Genomic DNA, 22804 nt, shown 5'->3' on the forward strand with positions numbered 1-22804 from the left:
ACAGATGGGAAAATAGAAAACTAGTAGTAAGATGATAAATTTAAACCTAACAAGTTAACAGTAATCACATTAAATGTGTATGGTCTAAAGCCAATTAAAAGGCAGAGGCCATCAGATATTGTAAAAAAAAGGAGACCCAAATATAAACTACCTACAAGAAATGCACTTGAGCTATAATAACAAATAAGTTAAAAGTAAAATGATGGAAGAAGATAAACCATGCAAACACTAGTCAAAAGAAATCTGGAGTGGAGCAGCTCTGTTAGTATCAGTCAAAGTAGATTTCAGAGCAAAGAATACTACCAGAGATAAAGAAGATCATTTCATAGTGATAAAGTGCTCAATCCCTCAGGAGGGCTTAACAATCCTAAATGTTTATGCACCCAATTAACATAGCTTTGAATTTAAAGTAAAACCTGATATAGCCCTAGCCAGTTTGGCTCAGTGGATATAGCATCGGCCTGCAGACTGAAGGTCCCAGGTTCAATTCCGGTCAGAAGCACATGCTCAGGTAGGGGGCTCAATCCCCAGTAGGGGGTGTGCAGGAGGCAGCTGATCAGTGGTTCTCTCTCATCATTGGTGCATCTATCATTCTCTCCCTCTCCCTTCCTCTCTGAAATCAATAAAAATAATAAATTAATAAATAGATAGGTAGATAATAAAAATATTTTAAAAAACTGATATAACTTTAGGAGGAAAAATAATCGCATTCATAATTATAGTCAAACTTTAATACTTCTCTCTCAATAATTTATTGAACATATCCATAATTGATAGAATAAACATGCAGGAAATCAATAAGTTATAGAAGACTTGAACAACACATCAATGTTTTCATGACATCTGTGGAACATCCCATTTAACTGAAACAAAATATACATTCTTTTCAAATGTGTATAGAACATTTCAAGGTAGGCCATATTCTGGGCCATAAGACAAGTCTCAATAAATTTGGAAGACTTCAAGCCTTGCAGGGTTTGTTCTTTGATCAAAATGGAATTAAAGTAGAGTCAATAATAGATCTCTGGAAAATCCCCAAATACCAAGGAAGCTAATAACCCATATCTAAATAATCCATGGGCTACAGAAAAAAAATCATAAGAGAAATCAGAAAGTATTTTGTACTGAGTGAATATGAAAACACAATGTATCAGAATTCATGGGATGCTGCTAAAGGGGAAATTAATAGCATTAAACACCCATGTTAGAAGAGAAGAGGGTCTCAAAGCAGTGACCTCAGCTTCTACATCAAGAAACCAGAAAGAGAAAAAAAAGGGAATCTAAGCTGAAGCAGAAGAGAGATCATATCAGAAGTTCATGAAATAGAAGGCAGAAAATAGAGAAAAGTCAATGACACCAAAAGCTGTGGGGTTTTTTATTTGTCTGATTTTTGTTTTCTCAAATCAATACATGGCTTTTATTGCATCTTTAAAATATCATAATAGCCCTGGCCACTGTGGTTCAGTGGTTATAGTGTCAGCCCAGGCTCCGAAGGGTTGCTACTTTAAGTCCTGATTAAGGGTACGTCCCTGGGTTGCAGTTTTAATACCCAGTCCCTGTTGGGTGTGTGCAGGAGGCAGCCAATTGATGTGTCTCTCTCACATCAATGTCTCCTCTCCTCTCCTCTCCTCTCCTCTCCTCTCCTCTCCTCTCCTCTCCTCTCCTCTCCTCTCCTCTCCTCTCCTCTCCTCTCCTCTCCTCTCCTCTCCTCTCCTCTCCTCTCCTCTCCTCGCCTTTCTTCTCTCTCTCTCTCTCTCTACCTCTCTCTCTCCCTCCCTTCCACTCTCTCTAAAAATCAATAGAAAAATATCCTGCAGTGAGGATTAACAAAATATACATGTCACAAATAAGTCTGAGGAATCATTCGGCATCTTGCTGGTGTTGTAGCTGGACAACTTAGATCTTATTCATCAGCCTGCTGAACTGTTCCTTTTTCAGAAATGTACATATCATCCAAAAATTTTCTGATATCCTTGTTTTTAACTGTTAAAGCTTGCTCAATCAAAGCAGCTGAATTTCATACAAGTTCAGTGTTGTTCCTTCAAGTATTAACTCATCTTTCTGGGCTTAAGAGATTGACCAAGCAATGTCTGACCTCATCTGAACCCTGTGGTTGTATTTTTCACCCAAGAAATTTTTTATTTCAACAAGAGAACCATTCTCCTGAATAACAATTTTGATGGGGAAGTGAGCATACACAGACCTCATCTTGTAACGGAAGCCCATGATCATGTTCTGTCCATGACTGCAGATAGTGTGAATGGTGGCCAATTCCTTTCTGTTTGCCCACCATTTGTTAATCCAGAGCCGTTTCTTTTTTCCTTCCAAGGAGACTGAATTCTACATTGATGTGATTGAAGTCCCTCCACAGGGTGCCTCTGGGGCCCTTCACAGTAACTGTGCATCCCTTCAGAGTGATGGTGACATTTTCTGAAATGTAGACAGTTGAATTGCTGAGAATGGTTTTCATCCTTGCAGTAGATGAGGCAAAGCTAAGCTGTGTTTTTGTTTTGAGAAGATCGATAAAAGTGATAAATCTCTAGTCAGACTTACCAGAGAGAGAGATAGAGACAATGCAAATTACCAATATTAGGAATGAGAGAAGTGATATTATTATAGACTAGAGGCCTGGTGCATGAAATTCGTGCACTGGCAGGGGAGTATCCCTCAGCCCAGCCTGCACCTTCTCCAATTTGGGACTCCACAGGGATCGGGCCTAAACCGGCAGCCGGACATCCCTCTCACAATCCAGGACTGCTGGCTCCCAACCGCTCGCCTGCCTGCCTGCCTGATTGCCTCTAACTGCTTCTGCCTGCCAGCCTGATCACCCCCTAACCACTCCCCTGCCAGCCTGATCAACACCTAACTGCTCCCCTGCCGGCCCGATCGCCCCCAACTGCCCTCCCCTGCCAGCCCAATCACCCCTAACTGCCCTCCTCTGCAGGCCTGGTTCCCCCCAACTGCCCTCCCCTGCCATCCTGATCACCCCCAACTGCCCTCCCCTGCCATCCTGATCACCCCCAACTGCCCTCCCCTGCCAGCCCAATCGCCCCCAACTGCCCTCCCCTGCCAGCCCGGTTGCCCCCAACTGCCCTCCCCTGCCAGCTCGGTCACCCCAACTGCCCCTCCCTGCTGACCCAGTCGCCCCCAACTGCCCTCCCCTGCCATCCTGGTTGCCCCCAACTGCCCTCCCCTGCTGGCCTGGTCACCCCTTACTGCTCTCCCCTGCTGGCCATCTTGTGGCAGCCATCTTGTGATGACATGGGCGTGGCCCTCTTGTGACCACATGGGGGCGGCCATCTTGTGTGAAGGTATGATGGTCAATTTGCATATTACCTCTTTATTATATAGGATTCTAGGGATATTTAAAGGAAAATAAGGAATATTGTGAACAACTTTATGCTAATAAATTTTACAACTTACGTGAAATGAACAAATCTTTGAAAGTACAAACTGCTACAGTCACTCAAGAAGAAATAGATAATCCTAATAGTCCTATATCTAGTAAAGAAATTGACTCTATGATTAAAACCTTCCCACAAGGTGAACTCCTGGCCCAGATGGCTTTACTGGTAAATTTTGCCAAACAAAGAAGAAACAATACAAACTCTGAGAAATTGAAGAAATAAAAGAGTTTTTAACTCATTTTACGAATTCAGCATTAACTGATACAAAAACTAGACAGAGGCAGTTTAAGAAAAGAAATCTGCAGACCAACGTCCCCCATGAAAATAGATGTAAGAAATCTAATCAAAATGTTAGCAAATCAAATTCAGCTATATGTAAAAAGGATAGTACATCACAACCAAATGAGGTTTTCCCAGGTTTACACCCAAAGTAATGAAAACAGGGACTCAAACAGATATTTGTATACCCATGTGCATAGCAGCATTATTCATAATATCCAAACGGTGGAAGAAAATGTGCTATATACATATAAAGGAATTTAGACATGCACTACAACATGGATGAACCTTGAAGACATATGCTAAGTGAAATAAGCCAGTCACAAAAAGACAAATATGGTATGATACCACTTATATGAGGTACCTAGAGTAGTCAAACTTGTAAAGGCGAGAAGTAGAATGGTGGTTGCCAGAGGCTGGGGGAAGGTAAATGGGGAATTAATGCTTAATGCGTACAGAGTTTCTATTTGGGAATATGAGAAAGTTCTGGAGAGTAGATGGTGGTAATGATTATACAATAATGTAAATGTATTTAATGCCACAGCATTGTACACTTAAAAATGATTAAAATGGTAAATTTTATGTTTTATTTTACCACAATAAAAAGATTGCATATATAAAATTTCTTAGTACAACACCTGAAACATAGTTCATCGGTTCATAAATATTAATTTCTCTCAAAAAAGGTTGAGGGGGAACTAGTGTTGACAAAGATGTGGAAAAATTGGGACCCTTATACACTGTTGGTGGGAATGTAAAATGGTGTAGCCACTTTGGTAAATAGTTTGTCAGTTTCTGAAAGAGTTAAACATAGTGTTACCTTGTAACATAGTATTTATACTCCTGGTTATACAATGGTTGGCAAAAGTAGGTTTATAGTTGTTCATAATAAATAATACAGTGATTAATAAGTAATAATACAAGAATAAACTCAGTTTCGTGTACTTACAACTGTAAACTACTTTTGCCCACTCCTGTATACTCATTAGAATTGAAAGCATGTATTCACACAAAAACTTGTACACAAATATTCATAGCAACATTATTCATAATAGCCAAAAAGTGAAAACAGCCTAAATTTTCATCAGTGGTGAATGGATAAATAAAATGTGGTATATTGATACAATGAATTATTATTTGGCCATCAAAATAGGAATGAAGTACTGATACATGCTATAATATGGAGGAACTTGAAACCATGCTAATAGAAAGAAACTAAACACAAAAGACCATATATTGTATGATTACATTTATATCCTATCTAATAAAAGAATAATATACAAATTGACGATCACTTCAACACACAAGATGGCCACCCCCATGTGGTCAAAGATGGCTGCCCCCATGTGGACACAAGATGGCTACCACAAGATGGCTGGCAGGGGAGGGCAGTTGGGGGTGATCAGGCCTGCAGGGGAGGACAGTTGCATGGGGGGACCCAGGCCTGCAGGGGAGGGCAGTTGAGGGGGACCAGGCCTGCAGGGGAGGGCAGTTGGGGGGAACCAAGCCTGCAGGGGAGAGCAGTTGGGAGGGACCAGGCCTGCAGGGGAGGACAGTTAGGAGTGACCAGGCCAACAGGGGAGGGCAGTTAGGGGCAATTGGGCAGGCAGGGGAGCAGTTAGGCATCAATCAGGCTGGCAGGGGAGTGGTTAGGGGGTGATCAGGCTGGCAGGCAGAAGTGGTTAGGGGCAATCAGGCAGGCAGGCAGGCAAGCGAGCGATTGCAAGCCAGCAGTCCTGGATTGTGAGAGGGATGTCCCAGATTGGAGAGGGTGCAGGCTGGGCTGAGGGACACACCCTCCCCCTCCCCATGCACAAATTTTGTGCACTGGGCCTCTAGTGAAATAATAAAAAATACGAGAATCCATAGAGACACGAAGTAAATTAATGGTTTTCCAGATATGGGAGAAGAGGAAAATGAGGATATGGGTTTATTTTAGGCTGAGGGTGATGTTCTGGAAAATTTTTCATGATGACTATACAAGATTGTGAATATACTACAGACCACTGAATGGTTTAAATGGCGAATTCTATATTATGTGAAATTTATCTCATAAACATTTTTTAAATGAATCAGTGATACCAAAACCAAAGACATTGCAAGAAAGGAAGACTACAGTCCCAGTATCTCTCAAGAACGTAGATGTAAAATCCTCAAAAAAAAAAAATACTAGTAAATTCAATAATATATAAAGAGAATTATACACCATTACCAAGTAGGATTTATTCCAGATATTCAAGGCTGGTTCAGCATTTGAAAATTAGTGTAATCCATTCCATCAAAAGGCTAAAGAAGAAAAAATCATATGATCATATCAACTGATGCAGAAAAAGCATTTGATAAAATCTGACATCCATTCATGATAAAAAAAAACAAAACAAAACAAAACCTCTCAGCACATTACAAATAGAGGGGAACTTCCTCAACTTGATAAGGAGACATGGACAAAAAACAAACAAACACCTATAGTTAACATCATAATTACTGTGAGAAACTAGGTGCTTTCCCTTCAAATCAGGATCAAGGCAAAGATGTCCTTTCTCACCACTGCCATTCAAGAAGTATAGGCTTCAAGCCCAGGTTTCTGAAGCTTAATGATATGTATGGACCTTTAAAGGATTTCTTTTTGATTAAAATAATTCTGTCACCCTAAAAAGAGTATGGGTTTGATTTTGGGGGTTTGTTTTTTGTTTCTTTTTCAGGGTCATAGCCTGACACAGAGAAAGAAAACCAACTTGGCCGAGAGACTAGGGTTTTAATTCCAGCTTCATCACTCATTGGTTGTCTACCTTTGAACAAGTCACTGAACTCCTCTTTCTCCTCTGGCACATGATGGCAGCTCAGAGGACTAACATCCCTCCCCCCCAAACCCCCTTACCCTGTGGGCCACTGTCATCCCCTTGGACTTAGAAAGTAAGAAATAGGAGGTCAAAGGTCCCTTCATGAGAAAAAGGGCAAAGTGCTGGGAGCCATGTTCTGCCTAAAATAGACGCAGGTACACTTGGACCCATTAGAGCAGCGGTTGCCAACCAGTGGTCCGTGAGGTCCGAAAGGTTGGCGACCACTGCATTAGAGAGTTTGCTTTTATCCCATTGTTGGTGGAACTTAATTAGACATCTGATGACACAGACATGACAAAATCTTCAGAGTTTCTCCAGGAAGTCACTCTTTTAGTTAAAGATGTTTTATCTTGATTGTGGCTGTTATTCTGAAAGACAGACATTTACTATAGAGAAGTCGTGATATTGCTTCTATTCCTTTTTTGTATCCCTTTAGATTCTCATGCTTCAAATACCAAATTTTAAAACATCAGGCATTTGGTGAAATTAGTGTCCTGTGGGTATTCACTCTGGTTCTGAGTGTATTGTTCGGGAGTCAATCTAAAAGGGCCATCTTTCCAAGGTTAAGTAATGTCTGTAAAATGAGGCAACCCCCCACTCTTGCAGGGTCACTATAACTGAGATAATATATATTTAAGTACCTGGTACTTGTTAGACACACAGAAACGGGCAGCTTATCAAAATGGGAAACTGCTGTCTTCTCCATCATTACATCACACCTGTGATCAGTCCACTCTCGCTCACCAGACTGGACCAAGTAGGCCCAGGTTCCAGGATGTTAATCTCTGTTTATTCCAGTCATCTCTGTTCAGTGGCCACAGACCCCTCTTCCTTACCCTCTGGGATTGTATATTAAGAAGAAAGCAAATATTTTACTGATTTTATTTGGTAATTGTGAAGCCACTACCTTGGTCAAAATACTGAACTGTATTGTGCCTCAGTTCCCCAGGGAGATGGAGTAAATGACATGAGTGATTTCTTCTAACTCTGAAGTTGTGTGATGCAATAATTCTATGATGTTGTTGCTCTTGTGTATGAGCAACCCTGGGAAATATATTCTCATTATCACATATATGTACTTTGACAGGGGATATTTCATTCACTTTTATTTAGCACTTGGGCCTAATTCTGCCCTCCATTCTAAGTGTTTGATTTCTTACAGATAGTTGATCTAGAATTTTGTTGTATATTTATAAGCCAGACTTCATCATATAAGAACAGGGACGTGCCCCTTTACAGTGGCATGCCCTCACTGCTGCTGAGAACCCTTTTCTACCTGTGTTAACTTGTTCTGGGAGGGGAGAAGAGAACAATGCATCTCTGTGGGCCATGCTTTACAGCCTCCTTTAGGATACTTTATGGGTTGTTTTCTTGCCTCTTGGTTTTCAGCACATCAGAGCAGAGTGACGATGATCCTGTTTGTCCTGGAGCTGGAGTGGGTGCTGAGCACGGGACAAGACAAGCAATTTGCCTGGCACTGCTCTGAGAGTGGGCAACGCCTGGGAGGTTATCGCACCAGTGCTGTGGCCTCGGGCCTGCAGTATCCTTTGCTGGAGAAAATTCCTTGGTGGGAACTTAGCTGCTGACTTCTTTCTTTCAAGAAAATTTGGGGGATGTGCAACTGGAAAGTTTTTATTTGCTGACTTACCCTGCTGATTAAGATACTCATAGACTTTTCTAATGAACAAATCCTTATGTAGGAGGAGTAAAGTGAGCTTAGTTCAACTAAAGTAAGTAGGTTGTGATATACTATGATCCAAAGCCTGACATCTAGTAGAACACAGCCCGGATTGTGAGTCTCAGCTGTCACAAGCAATTGCAGAACATGGGGGATAAAACCATCATTGAAATACAGTCTTTTATTTTTGTACAGAAGTAATTTACACATAGATACTAAGGTTATGAACACGCCCATTGGTGCCTGGCAGAGGAACCACAGTATTCCTATTCATTTAAAAAATATTTGAGAGACTACCGTGCCAGGACTTGAGTAGGTCAGCTGGTATCTATTGGCTTTGTTACAGGTCCAAGACTTTCCCAGGATATGTAGAATGGTATTATTTCTGTCTCCCAAGTCTCAGGACCCATGTACTCAGTGTGAACACCTGCTAATGCTGAGTAATCCTCACATCTGGGCTCCAGCAAGCACAGGCTTAATAAGTTTGGATGATGTGACCGTTGTAAGGAATAAAGAACCCTGCCTTTGATTTAAAAGGTGTAGAACTCTTTTCACCTTCTGGCAAATAAGAAAATAGGTGAGAACAGATCACTTGTCAGCCAAAGTAGGAAGAAATAGTAAGACTTGCTTTCAGATTTTCACCTTATTTGTAAACTTGCTTATTCAGCAATTCTCAATAGTCTGAAGAAATACTTTACTGTTTCTTTGCAGTAGCTGTATTTTTGTGTGTATGGGGTAATGTCACTTATTTTTCCTCACTGGAAGGGCAAGCTGAAGAAATTAAGAATAGCTTTCATAAAAGGTTGTAAAATGGCAAATTACCAAGAAGACCAGAAGCAAGGACAATAAGAAATGAAGAACAGAATCAACTTATCTTTGAGAGGGTGGTACCACTTGTTAATAAAAGAAATTCCAGAGTTTACTTTTTAAAGTAAATTAATTGGCATGAATTCTCTTGCCAATCCATTAATGATTTCTTATAGTGTTAGAGCTGAAAGAGCCTGAGATCATCCAGTCCAATGCCTCATTTCCCAGATGAGTCAGCTGAAGCCTAGGAATCGTCATGGGCCCTATGTGTGGCCACCCAGCTAGGATGTAGGAAAATCACTGCTAAAACCTAGATTCTGCTTGGACTGCTGTTTTCCCCCATCATACTGCATTACTCTTTTGAGAACTAATGGTACCCATATAATTTGTTCTTAATATGCTGGCTTCTCTATTACTAGCCACACCTAGTGATTTATCTTCTAGATCACTAACCAAGTCAATGAGTAGAGAAATATAAAGATCTTGCCCTTAAGAAGTTTTTTATTCATTTTAGAGAGGGAGGGGAAGGGAAAGAGAAACATCAATATGAGAGAGAAACATCTATCCACTGCCTCCTGCATATCCCCTATTGGGGATTGAGCTGCAACCTGACTGGGAATCAGTGCACGGGATGATGCTCAACCAAGCCACACCAGCCAGGGCTAGTTTACTTTTTAAACTATTTGAAAATGAAACACAAAAACACAGAATTAAACTTGACTTGACTTTGGTAGTCTTTGTCCCTTGTTTTTTGACTGTTTCCTTTGGCCACAAACATGTGGTTTTATCAAGCAAAGTGTGTGTGTGTGTGTGTGTGTATGAAAGCCTGTGGCTTCATTTTCCAGTATCCATGACTATCCAGTCTAATCTTGCTATTAAGGTGGAAGGGAATTGCAGTACTACAGACAGACCCTTGCCGAAGATTCCGTTACCTCCACCAGCTCTGCCTCTCTAGCTCCAATTTTGGAGCCACAGTGCCAGCCAGCTCTTACTCCTAGGAGCATATCATTCCTAATAATTTTCCAGTGCTGCACATTGATGGCATAACAGCACTGCCCTTGCCAGAGTCTCTCTTCTTTTAGGCCTCTTAGTGGAGAGTAAATATGCAATGAAGTAGAGGGATAAAGGAAGACAGAGAATGACCAGGTTACAAATTGAATTCTTTCTGAATAACTTCAAAATCTTTTATTGTGTTAGCTAAAGATCTGAATCTTCAGATATTAAATGGTCTAAATAATAATAATAATGCAGAGAAGGATAGAAAAAGGATAATTTACATTTGCAGTCCCTGAGGGCTTATATAGTGTTTCTATTTAATGTTACTTTGTTCACCAGGAATACAGTAAGGTAAAGTAAAAACAAAAAATGAACTAATTCTCAATTTTCATAATGCAGAAACTAAAGGCTCAGAGAGGCTCAGATAGCTTACGTGACTCTCCGAGGTCACATGACTGTTACCTGAGAACCAGGAATAGAATTTGAGTTTTTTAATCTTTTAGCTACTTCTCTGCATAACCGGATACAGTAGAATGGAACTATTTCTCAGAAGTCCCATGGCAGTTTAAGTTAGGAAATAGAACTGTTTCCCTCTCCACTTCATAGTCCATAAATTTGTCAATACTCTATCCAGCCTCACCTTTTAGTCCTGTCATTTGGCACTTTTTTTTTTATCACATTTTCCACAAAATAGTTAAGATACTCTTCATTTTAACATTCTGTTCATGTTGGAGATATTTTCAAGATGTCACCCTACATAGTGAAATATCTTTCCACCAGGTAGTCTCTTAGATCTATTCCTGTTCTGGGAAAGAGTACTGAAAAGCTATTAAGGTCATCTTGGTTTTCATATTTCCTCATGTCATATTTAATGCCAATCACTCTGGCTTTGAGGTTGTACTATAATTTTATTTCAGCCCTCTTCAAAATAGCTTTTGTTGAGTTCATATTTTTTAAAGAAAATTTTATTATTTACCTACAATAGTAAAGAATGCTGGACATTTAGTCTTTTTTTTTTTTAATCTTTGTTCTTATAATCAATCAAGATAAATATAAATGATCTTATTTTGTATAAATCTTGTTTTTAATCCTCATCTGAAGATATGCCGGGTTTTTTTGTGTTTTTTTTTTTACTGATTCTTGAGAGAGAAAGAAAGGAAAGGGGGTGGAGAGAGAGAGAGAGAAACATTGATGTGAGAGTGAGACATCGATCATTGCCTCCTGCACTTGCCCCCGACTGGGAATTGAACCCAAGACCTTTCAGTGCATGGGAAAATGCTCAACAAATTGAGCCACCCCAGCCAGGGTTATCTATACTAATAAAAGGGTGATATGCTAATTAGGGCGAACGTCTTCCAGACGTCCTTCTGGACAAAGCCGCAGTGGCTGCGAGGGCTGAGGTGCAGCTGCGAAGGGCCCAGGCTCAGGCAGCCACAGGTGACTGCAAAGGGCTGAGGAGCGGCTGCAAAGGGCCCAGGCTCAGGCCGGCAGTGGCAGCAGCAGAGGGGTAATGGGGGCGGTGCCTTCCCCTGATCCTCCAGGTTGCCTCCCGCACAGGGAGGCCATACTGCAGCTTAGGCCAGGGGCTGAGGCAGAGGCAGTTAGGGTCAATCAGGCCAGCAGGGGGGCAAGGTAGGGGCGATCAGGCAGGCAGGCAGAGGCAGTTAGGGGTGATCAGACAGGCAGGAAGAGGGGTTAGAGGCTATCAGGCAGGAGGCAGGCAAGCGGTTAGGAGCCAATGGTCCCGGATTGTGAGAGGGATGTCCCAGATTGGAGAGGGTGCAGGCCGGGCTGAGAGACACCCCCCTCTCATGCACGAATTTTGTGCACTGGGCCTCTAGTTTCATATAAATCATAATAGAGTTTCACATATATATATACTTGTTTGTAGAATATAACTTTTCTCCCTTGTTCTTGAGGCTGGAGAAATTTGTTATGCTTTGTTTTCCTTCACTATTTTAAAAAATGTATTAATATGAAAATTTTCAAAATATGTACCAAACTGGAAAAAAGATAATATAACGGACACCCACATATTTATCACTCAGATCCACTGTTAATTCTTCTATCCTTTTTTGCTTTCTCTCTCTTTTTTGCTCGAGTATTTTTAAGCATATTCTAGACCAGCCGTGGGCAAACTACGGCCCGCGGGCCAGATCCGGCCCGTTCGGCTGTTCTATCCAGCCCGCAGAGTCGAAAGAGCGGAGGGTTCTCTTGCTCTCCCCTCCGCTTCTTTACTTTGAATTTATATTAGTTCACACAAACACTCCATCCATGCTTTTGTTCCAACCCTCCGGTCCAGTTTAAGAACCCATTGTGGCCCTCGAGTCAAAAAGTTTGCCTACCCCTGTTCTAGACCTTATGTCATTTCATCCTTACATTCTTTATTGTGCACCTCTAAAAATTATGGATTTTCGAGAAACCAAGATGGCAGCATAGGTAAACACCTAAACTGCTGCCTCACACAACAATATCAAAACTACAACTAAAAGACAAAACGGACACCATTCAGAACCACAGGAAAGCTGGCTGAGTGGAAATTCTACAACTAGAAGAAAAGAGGAAAGCACATTGAGACTCAGAGGAGCTGCAAAAGGCTGAGGTACGGAGACTCGCACGCGGAGAGGACGGGCGGCTGTGTGCATGGGTGGCTAAGTGCGTGCTGGCTTTCTAAAGCGGGAGGGAGAAGGAAGCTCCCGACTGCACTGAACTCCAGTCCCGGGCGAGATGCTGGGAAACCAGACTCATTCGGGGGGGATCTGGACTGTCAGGAAAAGAGAAAGCACACTGAGACTCAGGAGCTGCGGAAGGCAGAGGTCAGGAGGTGCGAGTGCGCAGAGAGGAGTGACTGCTGAAGGCACTGGCAGTTGAGGGCATGGCTGGCTTTCTAAAGCGGGAGGGAGACAGAAGCTCCCAACTGCACTGAACTCCAGTTCCGGGAAAGTTTCTGGGAACCCCAACTCATTCTGGGAGAAACTGGACTGTCTGGCAGCAGGCGAAACTCGAGGGCAGTTTTCTCTCAGAGGTGCTTGCAGCGATTACCGAGGGACACTGAGACCCAGGGGCCTCATAGGGCAGGGCTGACGGGAAACCAAGGCTGTCTGCTCTGCCCTGAAACTCTGCCCCATCCAAGCTGAGTACAGAGGCTTTTGCAATTTTGCAAGTCTTGTCTCATAAGAGTGTCTCCAGCACAGAATTTCTCCCAGCATAGACACAGCTGATCCTCACAGCCAATTGGCCTGGAGGTCAATTCCTCCCAGTGATACCAACAACAATCAAGGCTTAACTACAACAAGACTGAGCACACATCCCACAAAGGGGTGCACCAAGAGTGTCCACCTCAGGTAACTGGGGAGGCTGAGCCACTGTGCCCTAAAGGACACCTAGCACACAAAGCTACTCTATCAACTCAGGGAAGCAGCGAAAATGCAGAGACAAAGAAACATCAAAAATGAAAGAAATTAAGGAAAACAAACGACTGGATATAGAGTTCAAAACCACGGTTATAAGGTTTTTCAAGAATTTCCTAGAAAAGGCCGATAAATTTAGCGAGACCCTCGAGGATATGAAAAAGGACCAACTAGAAATTAAACATACACTGACTGAAATAAAAAATATTATACAGAGACCTAACAGCAGACTAGAGGACCGCAAGAATCAAGTCAAAGAGTTGAAATACAAAGAAGCAAAAAACACTCAACCAGAAAAGAAAAAAGAAAAAAGAATCCAAAAATATGAAGATAGTGTAAGGAGCCTCTGGGACAACCTCAAGTGTACCAACATCTAAATTATGCGGGTGCCAGAAGAAGAGAGAGAGCAAGATTCTGAAAACCTATTTGAAGAAATAATGACTGAAAACTTCCCCCACCTGGTGAAAGAAATAGACTTACAAGTCCGGGAAGCCCACAGAACCCCAAACAAAAGGAATCCAAAGAGGACCACACCAAGACACATCATAATTAAAATGCCAAGAGCAAAAGACAAAGAGAGAATCTTAAAAGCAGCAAGAGAAAAACAGTTAATTACCTACAAGGGAGCACCCATACGATTGTCAGCTGATTTCTCAACAGAATCTTTGCAGGCCAGACAGGAGTGGCAAGAAATATTCAAAGTGATGGATAGCAAGAACCTACAACCAAGATTACTCTATCCAGCAAAGCTATCATTCAGAATTGAAGGTCCGATAAAGAGCTTCACAGATAAGAAAAAGCTAAAGGAGTTCATCACCACCAAACCAGTATTATATGAAATTCTGAAAGGTATTCTTTAAGAAGAGGAAGAAGAAGAAAAAGGTAAAGATAAAAGTTATGAACAACAAATACATGTCTATCAACAAGTGAATCTAAAAATCAAGTGAATAAAAAATCTGATGAACAGAATAAACTGGTGAATATAATAGAATCAGGGGCATAGAAATGGAGTGGACTGACAATTCTCAGGAGGGAAGGGGTGTGGGAGGTGCGTGAAGAGACTGGACAAAAAGCGTACACCTATGGATGAGGGCAATGTGGGGGAGGTAAGGGCAGAGAGTGGGGTGGGAACCGGGTGGAGGGGAGCTATTGGGGGGGGGGGGAGAGGAACAATTTTAATAATCTGAACAATAAAGATTTATTAAATTAAAAAAATAAAAATTATCGATTTTCTTTCAATAATCATAATGATATTACTGCTAAAATTTTATAATTACTCCTTGATATTATTGAATAACCGATCCATTTTAAAAATGTCACTGTTTCTAAAATGGCTTTTTGCAGTGATTTTGTTTTATATTGGGTCCAGACAAGGTCCACTCATTGGGTCAGTGTGTCATATCTCCTCAATCTCAATCTAGAGTAGTGACTGCACCTCACTTTTTTTATGCCACTGTGGAGGTACTGAATCAGTTCTCCTGTAGACAGTCCTGTATACTAAATGGAACTCTGCTTCCTCATGTTATCATTTAACCTATTCCTCTACTTGCCTACCCATGTCCCATATTTTTCTGTACACTGAAAGTTGCCTCTGAAATCTTGATTGAGTTCAGATTCAACTTTTGTTAAGTATACTTGGTAATTGTGTTGTTTTGCTCCATGTTGCTTCACACCCAGAAGCACATAGTGTGGGGTTGTTGCCCTTCCAGTGAGGCCAAGATTGATCAGTAGTTCAGGTGGTGACAGCTTCTCCCTGCAATGCAGTTCTTCCCATTAGCTTTATTATTATTATTATTGTTTAAAGTATTACATGTAGTAGTACATATATCTCCTTTTTTCCCCCCCCATTAGCTTTTCATGTAATGGTTTCAATTGCTGATCTTTGCCTGAACTAGTTCTTTCATTGATGTCGCAAAATGGTGACTTTGTAATCCTATTGTTTTTGCACATGTATTAGTTGGAATTCTTCTATAAAGTAGAACTTTACCTCATTTAACTAGGGCTATTTGATTATCCTGAAATACAATTAGCACAGCAAAAGCAACATGAATTCTTAATTATTTCTCTAGTTGCTCATTTTCAGATAGAGATTTAGTGCCATGGATACCGCCAGTGGGAATCTTTCATAAACTCTTAGGTTTTGTTTGTCTTTTAAACAATATATTAATTATATTTCAATAAATTGCTTTTTTCTTTTAATGCTCTTATTGTCCCATCTTTGGCCAGTAAGAGCCCCATCATATTGGTTCCTGTATCTTTTTTTTTCTTGATAAATAAAACCAAACGTTTATTTACACCAAAGAATTCCAACACTGGATCTTTTACATATGAAGGACAAAGTATTATATATACACAGACAACAAGGGGTGGCAGGGCTGTAACAAGAGTGTATAGTTTTCCCACAATTACAGGTCTACCATTTCAGTTTTAGTGGAGACAGTGGCTCTGCTCCTACCTCTCAGGTACATTTACAAGACTGAGGGGCAGGTCTTCTCACTGTGAGGAAAGGGGAAGGTAGGAGGAAAAGAAGGTAGAAAGCTTAAAACGAAGCAGTGTGGCCACACCTTTCACCAGTTCTTAAAGCGTTGTTAACATGAAACCTATATAGACATTTTTCTTTTGTAAAAAGCAATTAAATTTACCCAGTAACTAACTGAATTCAAATTGAAAAAGATTTTGCCTTCCCCCTCTTATCAGCTATAGAGCATGTTGGGAGGTGAAAGGAGAGAGGACCAAGGTAAAGAGCCTGGGAGGGAAGGTTATTAAAGTTTTCAACTAAAGTGAAACTAAACTTATAAGTGATTTGGATTTAGGGTTAGGCCAATAAGACATGATTCATCTTTGTGTCTTTTTTATACCCCCATAGCTTCTGATCATTTCCTTGCTTTTTGGCACAACTGTCTTAAGTTCATCTTGTACCTTCCCATCCCACTCCTGCAATCAGCCACTTCTTTTAGTGAGGAATAGTATTTAGAGATAGCTAGAAAATATATGTATGTATATTTTTAAAAAGAAAATAAATTATCAGTACATATAGTATTATCCTTTCTAATAAAAGAGTAATATGCAAATTAACTGTCACTCCGCTACACCCACAAGCCACACCCACCAGCCAATCAGGAGTGAGTATGTAAATTAACCCAACCAAGATGGCTACGGCCACAGAGAGCAGGAGGGAGGCTTGGGTTTCCCCGGGGATTGAGAAAGCCAAGCTTTCCACACACCCTGGCCGGCCCAGGCCTCCACTTAAGGCTACAAAGTTTCAATTATAGAAGATACATAAATCCCAACAGAAATGGCTGCTGCGAGCCTTCTGCTCGCTCCACTCCAGGCTACAAAGTTTCAATTGTAGAAGATAAATAAACCCCAGATACCAGGGCCTCCGCTTGGGTCACAGAGGGGCGTGGCTGGCCTGCAAACCACCACAGGCCCCTCACCCAGGACGCTCCATGCCCCAAGGGAACCCCCACCCTGATCCGGGACACCCTTCAGGGCAAACCATCTGGCCCCCAGCCATGCACCAGGCCTCTATCCCATCTAATAAGAGAGTAATATGCAGATTGACCATCACTCCAACACACAAGATGGCTGCCTCATGTGGTCAAAGATCCTGCCCCCATGTGGACACAAGATGGCCACCACAAGATGGCCAGCAGGGGAGGGCAGTTGGAAGGGACCAGGCCTGCAAGGGAGGGCAGTTGTGGGTGATCAGGCCAGCGGGGGAGGGGGGCAGTTGGGAGGGACCAGGCCTGCAAGGGAGGGCAGTTGGAGGCGATCAAGCCTGCAGGGCAGGGCAGTTAGGGGTGACCAGGCCGACAGAAGAGGGAAGTTGGGGGCGACCAGGCCTGCAGGGGAGCAGTTAGGCATCAATCAGGCTGGCAGGGGAGTGGTTAGGGGTGATCAGGCTGGCAGGCAGAAGCGGTTAGGGGCAATCAGGCAGGCAGGCAGGCGAGCATTTGGGATCCAGCAGTCCTGGATTGTGTGAGGGATGTCTGACTGCCCACAGGGATCGGGCCTAAACGGGCAGTTGGACATCCCTCGAGGGGTCCCAGATTGGAGAGGGTGCAGGCTGGGCTGAGGGACACCCCTGCCCCCCGTGCACGAATTTCATGCACCGGGCCTCTAGTTTCACAATAATAATAGTAATATTATAGTAACAAGACTACTGGATGAGGCTTTAGATTTCTTTGCAGTTCTCATTGTCCTTTAATATGTTCTACAAAGGATGCACTGTCAAAATGCTCTGCTTTGAAGTCACTTGAAATAATTGTGTTAACTATGAGTTTGTATCACCAATTTGATAATTAGGTTCATTCATTTTACATTATTAATTTGGGGGATTTTTTAATTTTATAAATATTTTTAATGTGTAAATGAATTACAAGATTATAAAATGGAAATGCTACAAGAGAGAAGTCTCTCATTTCTGTCCCCTCAACTTGTTTCTCCCTTCTTTATAGGAACCATTTTTGTTAGATCTTGATTTATCCTTCCAGGGTTTTCTTTTCTAAGTATGAGCATGCACACACTTATACTAGTATTTATATTTTCTCCCTTTTTTACACAAAGGTAGTAAAGCATATAACTCTTATATACCTTGGTTCCCCCGCGCCCCCCCCCCCCCCCCCCACTTAGTAATATATCCTGAAAGTTACTCCATGTCATTTTGCTTATGGAGGTCTTTTTTTCCTCCTGCTGCATGGGTATGTCATAGTTAAATTAATAAGGCCCCGTTTTATGGGCTTTTGGGTTGTTTTCAAACTTCAGTTATTACAGTAATACAGAGTAATACAGAGTGAGTAGCCTCTGTCATGTGTCTTGTATTTTTGCCAGTGTATTTCTGGATAGATCTCTAGAGGTAGGGTTATTGCTAGGCATTATCAACCAGGAAATCTCACTAGAGACTCAGCACCTTGGACTTTTACTGGAGGCTGGTCACATAGGCAGCCTCTGCATGGCATGTACTAAACTTTCAGACTCCCACAAGGAAAGTGGGTGTTTGTCATGAACCATATTGTTTGTGCAGTTAAGGCACAGTTAGCCACTTTTGTCTGTTAATGGCGGAAACCCTCCTGAAATCCAAGTTCCCAGATGCCATGTCAGCCCATTTTTCTATTAGGCTTATGGTGTTTTTTTCTTGATTGCTCTTTTTATATATTAGAGATTTGGGCCTTTTGTGACCTAATTTGCAAATACTTTTTTTCCAATTGGTCTTTTAGCTTTGCTTATTGTATTTGTTGTTTGTGTTTTTGATAGTAATAGCTTTTTCCATTAAGGTTATAAAGGAACTCTTCCATTCTAGAACATATATATTTTTTTAATTTTTTACATTTAGATCTCTAATTCATATGGAATTTGTCCTAGTATATAATGTGAAATACAAATCCTATTTAATATTTCCTTTTTAAAAAAAAATCCATCTTTATTAGTTGAAGAGCCACCTTTAGTAGACATGTAACAAATTTCTCTATGCTTTTAGGTCTATTTCTAGACTTTCTGTTCTATTTCAATGTTCTATTTGTCAATTATGCATCTGTGCCACACTTTTAATTAAAGAAACTTTATAACATGTTTTAACATCTGATAGGGCTAGCCTTCTCCATCATATGCCATATTACTGTTATTTTCAGAATATTCCTGGCTTTTCTTGCTTATTTGTTTTTCTTTAGAATCAACATATCTAACTCCAGGAAGAAAACATGTTGATATTCTTATAGGAATTATATTAAATTTATAAATTCATGTGAGAATTGCCATCTTTGTCATGTTGAGTCTTACTGTCCACTAATACTGTCTTTTCATTTTGTTATGTCCACTTTTGTATCTTTCTTACATTTATTGTTTTCCTCCCTCTGCATGGTTATGTCATAGTTAAATCCCTCCACTCAATTTTGAGAAAAATCCTTAATGCTTATATGATAGATTCGATGTTGAAACCCGGCATGTGTTTATTGGTGACCATTCAGGCCAAGTAACCATCCTCAAACTGGAGCAAGAAAACTGCACCCTGGTCACAACATTCAGAGGACATACAGGTGGGACTGAAAGCAAAATCCATGTGCCACTTGCTCTCTCAGGAGCTCACACGTGCTGCATGTTCTGGTTTCAGATAAGTTGTGAAAGTGACAGGGTACACTTTGGGCTTATACAAAAATACACATGATATACTTAATTGATTTCAGAAATATTCATTAGAATCTAATGTCAAAAATTTTCAACATCAATACAAACAAAAGAGGACTCAATCTATTTTGAAAATGTTGTTGATTTGGTTCTTTGTCATATTGCCCCCGGAGAGCCAGGGTTGGCACATGTTAATGAGACATTGTTTGAGACTATGTGGCAACTGCACAAACCCCTGAAAGCCAAAAGGACAGCTGCCTCAGTCTGTCCTTGCCATCATTGGATCTAGGAGATGGCGGGCAAGACTGACTCCCACTTCCAAGACAAGTGAAATGAAAAATATGTTCATCATGGGTAACCAGGTTGTATGAAAAGGTAAAAGTTCTTTAACGTCCCTTCCTTTTGGGCTCTTTCCCGTTTAAAACCCAAGGCTCCTTTTATGTTACTAGCCTACTCAGAGTCATTTAAACAAAGTAATATAAAATATCCACACAGTCTTTGAAAGTCTTGAATAGGTGATGATGATTAATTTTTTACTAGTATTTTTAGTGTGTGATGTTAACCTTGGAAAATAAGTCACTGCCTGTTTTCATGGTTCTTAATGAGCTTTATCCTCTGCAGATTACACCCATGGTTGAGTACACAACAAGGTTAATATTGAGTTTAGGCATCATATAAGAACAAAAGTAGGTGAATGAGAGTGTAAAAAGGGATAGTACCTAGGTCATAAGGGATTTTCTAAAGGGAAAAAAAGAAATGGGAGACTGTTTCCAAATCTTAGCTATTGTAAATTGTGCTGCTATGAACATAGGGGTGCATATATCCTTTCTGATTGGTGTTTCTAGTTTCTTAGGATATATTCCCAGGAGTGGGATTACTGGGTCAAATGGGAGTTCCATTTTCAGTTTTTTGAGGAAACTCCATACTGTTCTCCACAGTGGCTGCACCAGTCTGCATTCCCACCAGCAGTGCACGAGGGTTCCTTTTTCTCCGCATCCTCGCCAACACTTGTTTGTTGATTTGTTGATGATAGCCATTCTGACAGGTGTGAGATGGTATCGCATTGTCGTTTTGATTTGCATCTCTCGGATAATTAGTGACTTTGAGCATGTTTTCATGTGTCTCTTGGCCTTCCTTCTGTCTTCTTTCGAAAAGATTCTATTTAGGCCCGTTGCCCATTTTTTTTATTGGATCATTTATCTTCCTTTTATTAAGTTGTATAAGCTGCCTGTAGATGTTGGAGATTAAACCTTTATCAGTGATAACATTTGCAAATATGTTCTCCCATACAGTGGGGTTTCTTGTTGTTTTGTTGATGGTTTCTTTTGCTGTGCAAAAGCTTTTTATTTTGATGTAGTCCCATTTGTTTATTTTCTCTTTGGCTTCCATTGCCCTAGGGGCAGTATCACTGAAAAAGTTCTTTTGGCATATGTCTGAGATTTTGCTGCCTGTGGATTCCTCTAGTATTTTTATGGTTTCCCGTCTTATATTTAAGTCCTGTACCCATTTTGAGTTTATTTTTGTGTATGGTGTAAGTTGGTGATCTAGTTTCATTTTTTTGCATGTATCTGTCCAATTTTCCCAACACCATTTATTGAAGAGACTGTCTTGACTCCATTGTATGCTCATGCCTCCTTTGTCAAATATTAATTGCGCATATTGGTTTGGGTCGATATCTGGATTCTCTATTCTGTACCATTGATCTATATGTCTGTTCTTGTGCCAGTACCAGGCTGTTTTAAGGACAGTAGCCAGTCAATGAAAGAAAAATACCACATGATCTCACTCATTTGGGGATAATGAAAAACATTATAAACTGATGAACAAAAAGATAGATACAGAGGCAGTAAAGCATCAAACAGACTGTCAAATTACAGCGGTAAGGTTAGGGAGAGGTGGGGGAAATAAGAGATCAACTGAAGGACTTATGTGCATGTATATAAGAGTAACCAACGGATGCAAAACATTGGGGGGTGAGGGCATGTATGGAAGTGGGGTGGGGGGGGTAATGGTAAGATATGTACACATATAATACCTTAATAAAAAAAAAATGAAAAAAAAAAAATAAATGGGAGAAAATTGAACCCAGAGAAAAAGATTCTTAAAAGATCATCTGAATTATCTCTATGTTTGGGAGGAAGAATACACAGAAACATATCCCCTGTGGCTAGGACTCAGTTCTCTCTGATTGGATTACTCTTTTTAGTCACTTAGACCCTGGCCAATCCTGGCCTGGTAGGGATCCAGAACTCTCCCACCTCAGGAATCTTAAACTTATATGTTTCACTGCTAACTTCAGTCTCCTAATCTTTTACTTCCCTAGACCCTTATTCCAACTCCACTTGCTCTTCCCCTAGTTGAGAAGTCCGGTCCTTGATCCCTCATTGCCCTGTATTTCCAGCCCATCTTGTCTTCCTTCCCAGTGTGTAGCCCCTTTAGCCATGTGCTTCCCAACATGCTCAGCTCAGGGCCTCTTTGTTCTTCCTCTGTAAATTTTTCCATGATTCACTCTCTATCCACACTCTCTCCTTGTGCTGTCAGCCACTGACTGGGTCAGGACCCAGCTGCAAGTTACGCTGGGAGTCTTAGCTCATCATCACAGGTTCGGATTCATCATCCCAGTGCAGAGTCAGGAACTGCCTCTTAACCCCTGCACACTCCTCCCGTTCCCCTTAACAGCTTTTTCAGACCTTCATCACTTTCCCTCAGCCCCCATTCCAGCCACTTCCTTCAAAGAAAAATAGATATTATCAGATAGAAGCTTTAAAAAAATATTTTTCTTGCCCACCCTTATTCTCCCCAACAAACTTCTCTACCCCCTCCTCTGTCTTTCCCTTCTGCCTTGAGCAGGAGCCTGCTGTCCTCTGGCCCTAGGCTCGGTCTCCTCAGGGTCTCCGCATTAAAAGTCATTCCCTTTTCTCCCTTTTGACTAACTCACTCTTCTCAATTTATTAACATGCTAAGGTTTCTTGCCTTTCTGATAAAAACAAACAAAAACCCTCTCAGTCCATGTCCTGTTGTAGCAATGTCTTTAATAGCAATGTGTTTTCTCTTCTTAAAAAATTGTGGTAAACTATACCTAATCTTAAATTTACCATTTTAATCATTTTTTACTGTGCAGTTCATTGGCATTAAATACATCCACACTTTTTTGCAACTATCACCCCACCATCTATCTGCAGAACATTTTTCATCTTGCAAAATGGAAACTTTGTACCCATTAAACACTAACTCCCCTCTTTCCCCCAGGCCCTGGCAAACACC

At 41.1% G+C, this 22804-nt stretch overlaps 1 protein-coding gene and 1 pseudogene across 4 annotated transcripts in view; one reads left to right on the forward strand and one right to left on the reverse strand.

Annotated features, from left to right (window-relative positions):
- WDFY2 (WD repeat and FYVE domain containing 2) overlaps window positions 1-22804 on the forward strand; it is a 324311-nt gene that overhangs the window by 255122 nt on the left and 46385 nt on the right. For 2 of the 3 annotated variants that reach the window (XM_080662909.1, XM_080662908.1), the window contains exons 5-6: window positions 7916-8066; window positions 19340-19452. In XM_080662909.1, coding sequence (XP_080519035.1) covers window positions 7916-8066; window positions 19340-19452 — 264 coding nt within the window. Of the gene's footprint in view, window positions 1-7915; window positions 8094-19339; window positions 19453-22804 lie in introns of all 3 variants that reach the window. The other variant, XM_080662910.1, reaches the window with a different exon arrangement.
- Window positions 1904-2485, reverse strand: LOC308243671 (large ribosomal subunit protein uL6-like; annotated as a pseudogene). Its single transcript has one exon. The product of its transcript is annotated as a large ribosomal subunit protein uL6-like (transcript).

Source organism: Plecotus auritus (assembly GCF_963455305.1).
Source record: "Plecotus auritus genome assembly, chromosome: 3".
Taxonomy (NCBI): domain Eukaryota; kingdom Metazoa; phylum Chordata; class Mammalia; order Chiroptera; family Vespertilionidae; genus Plecotus; species Plecotus auritus.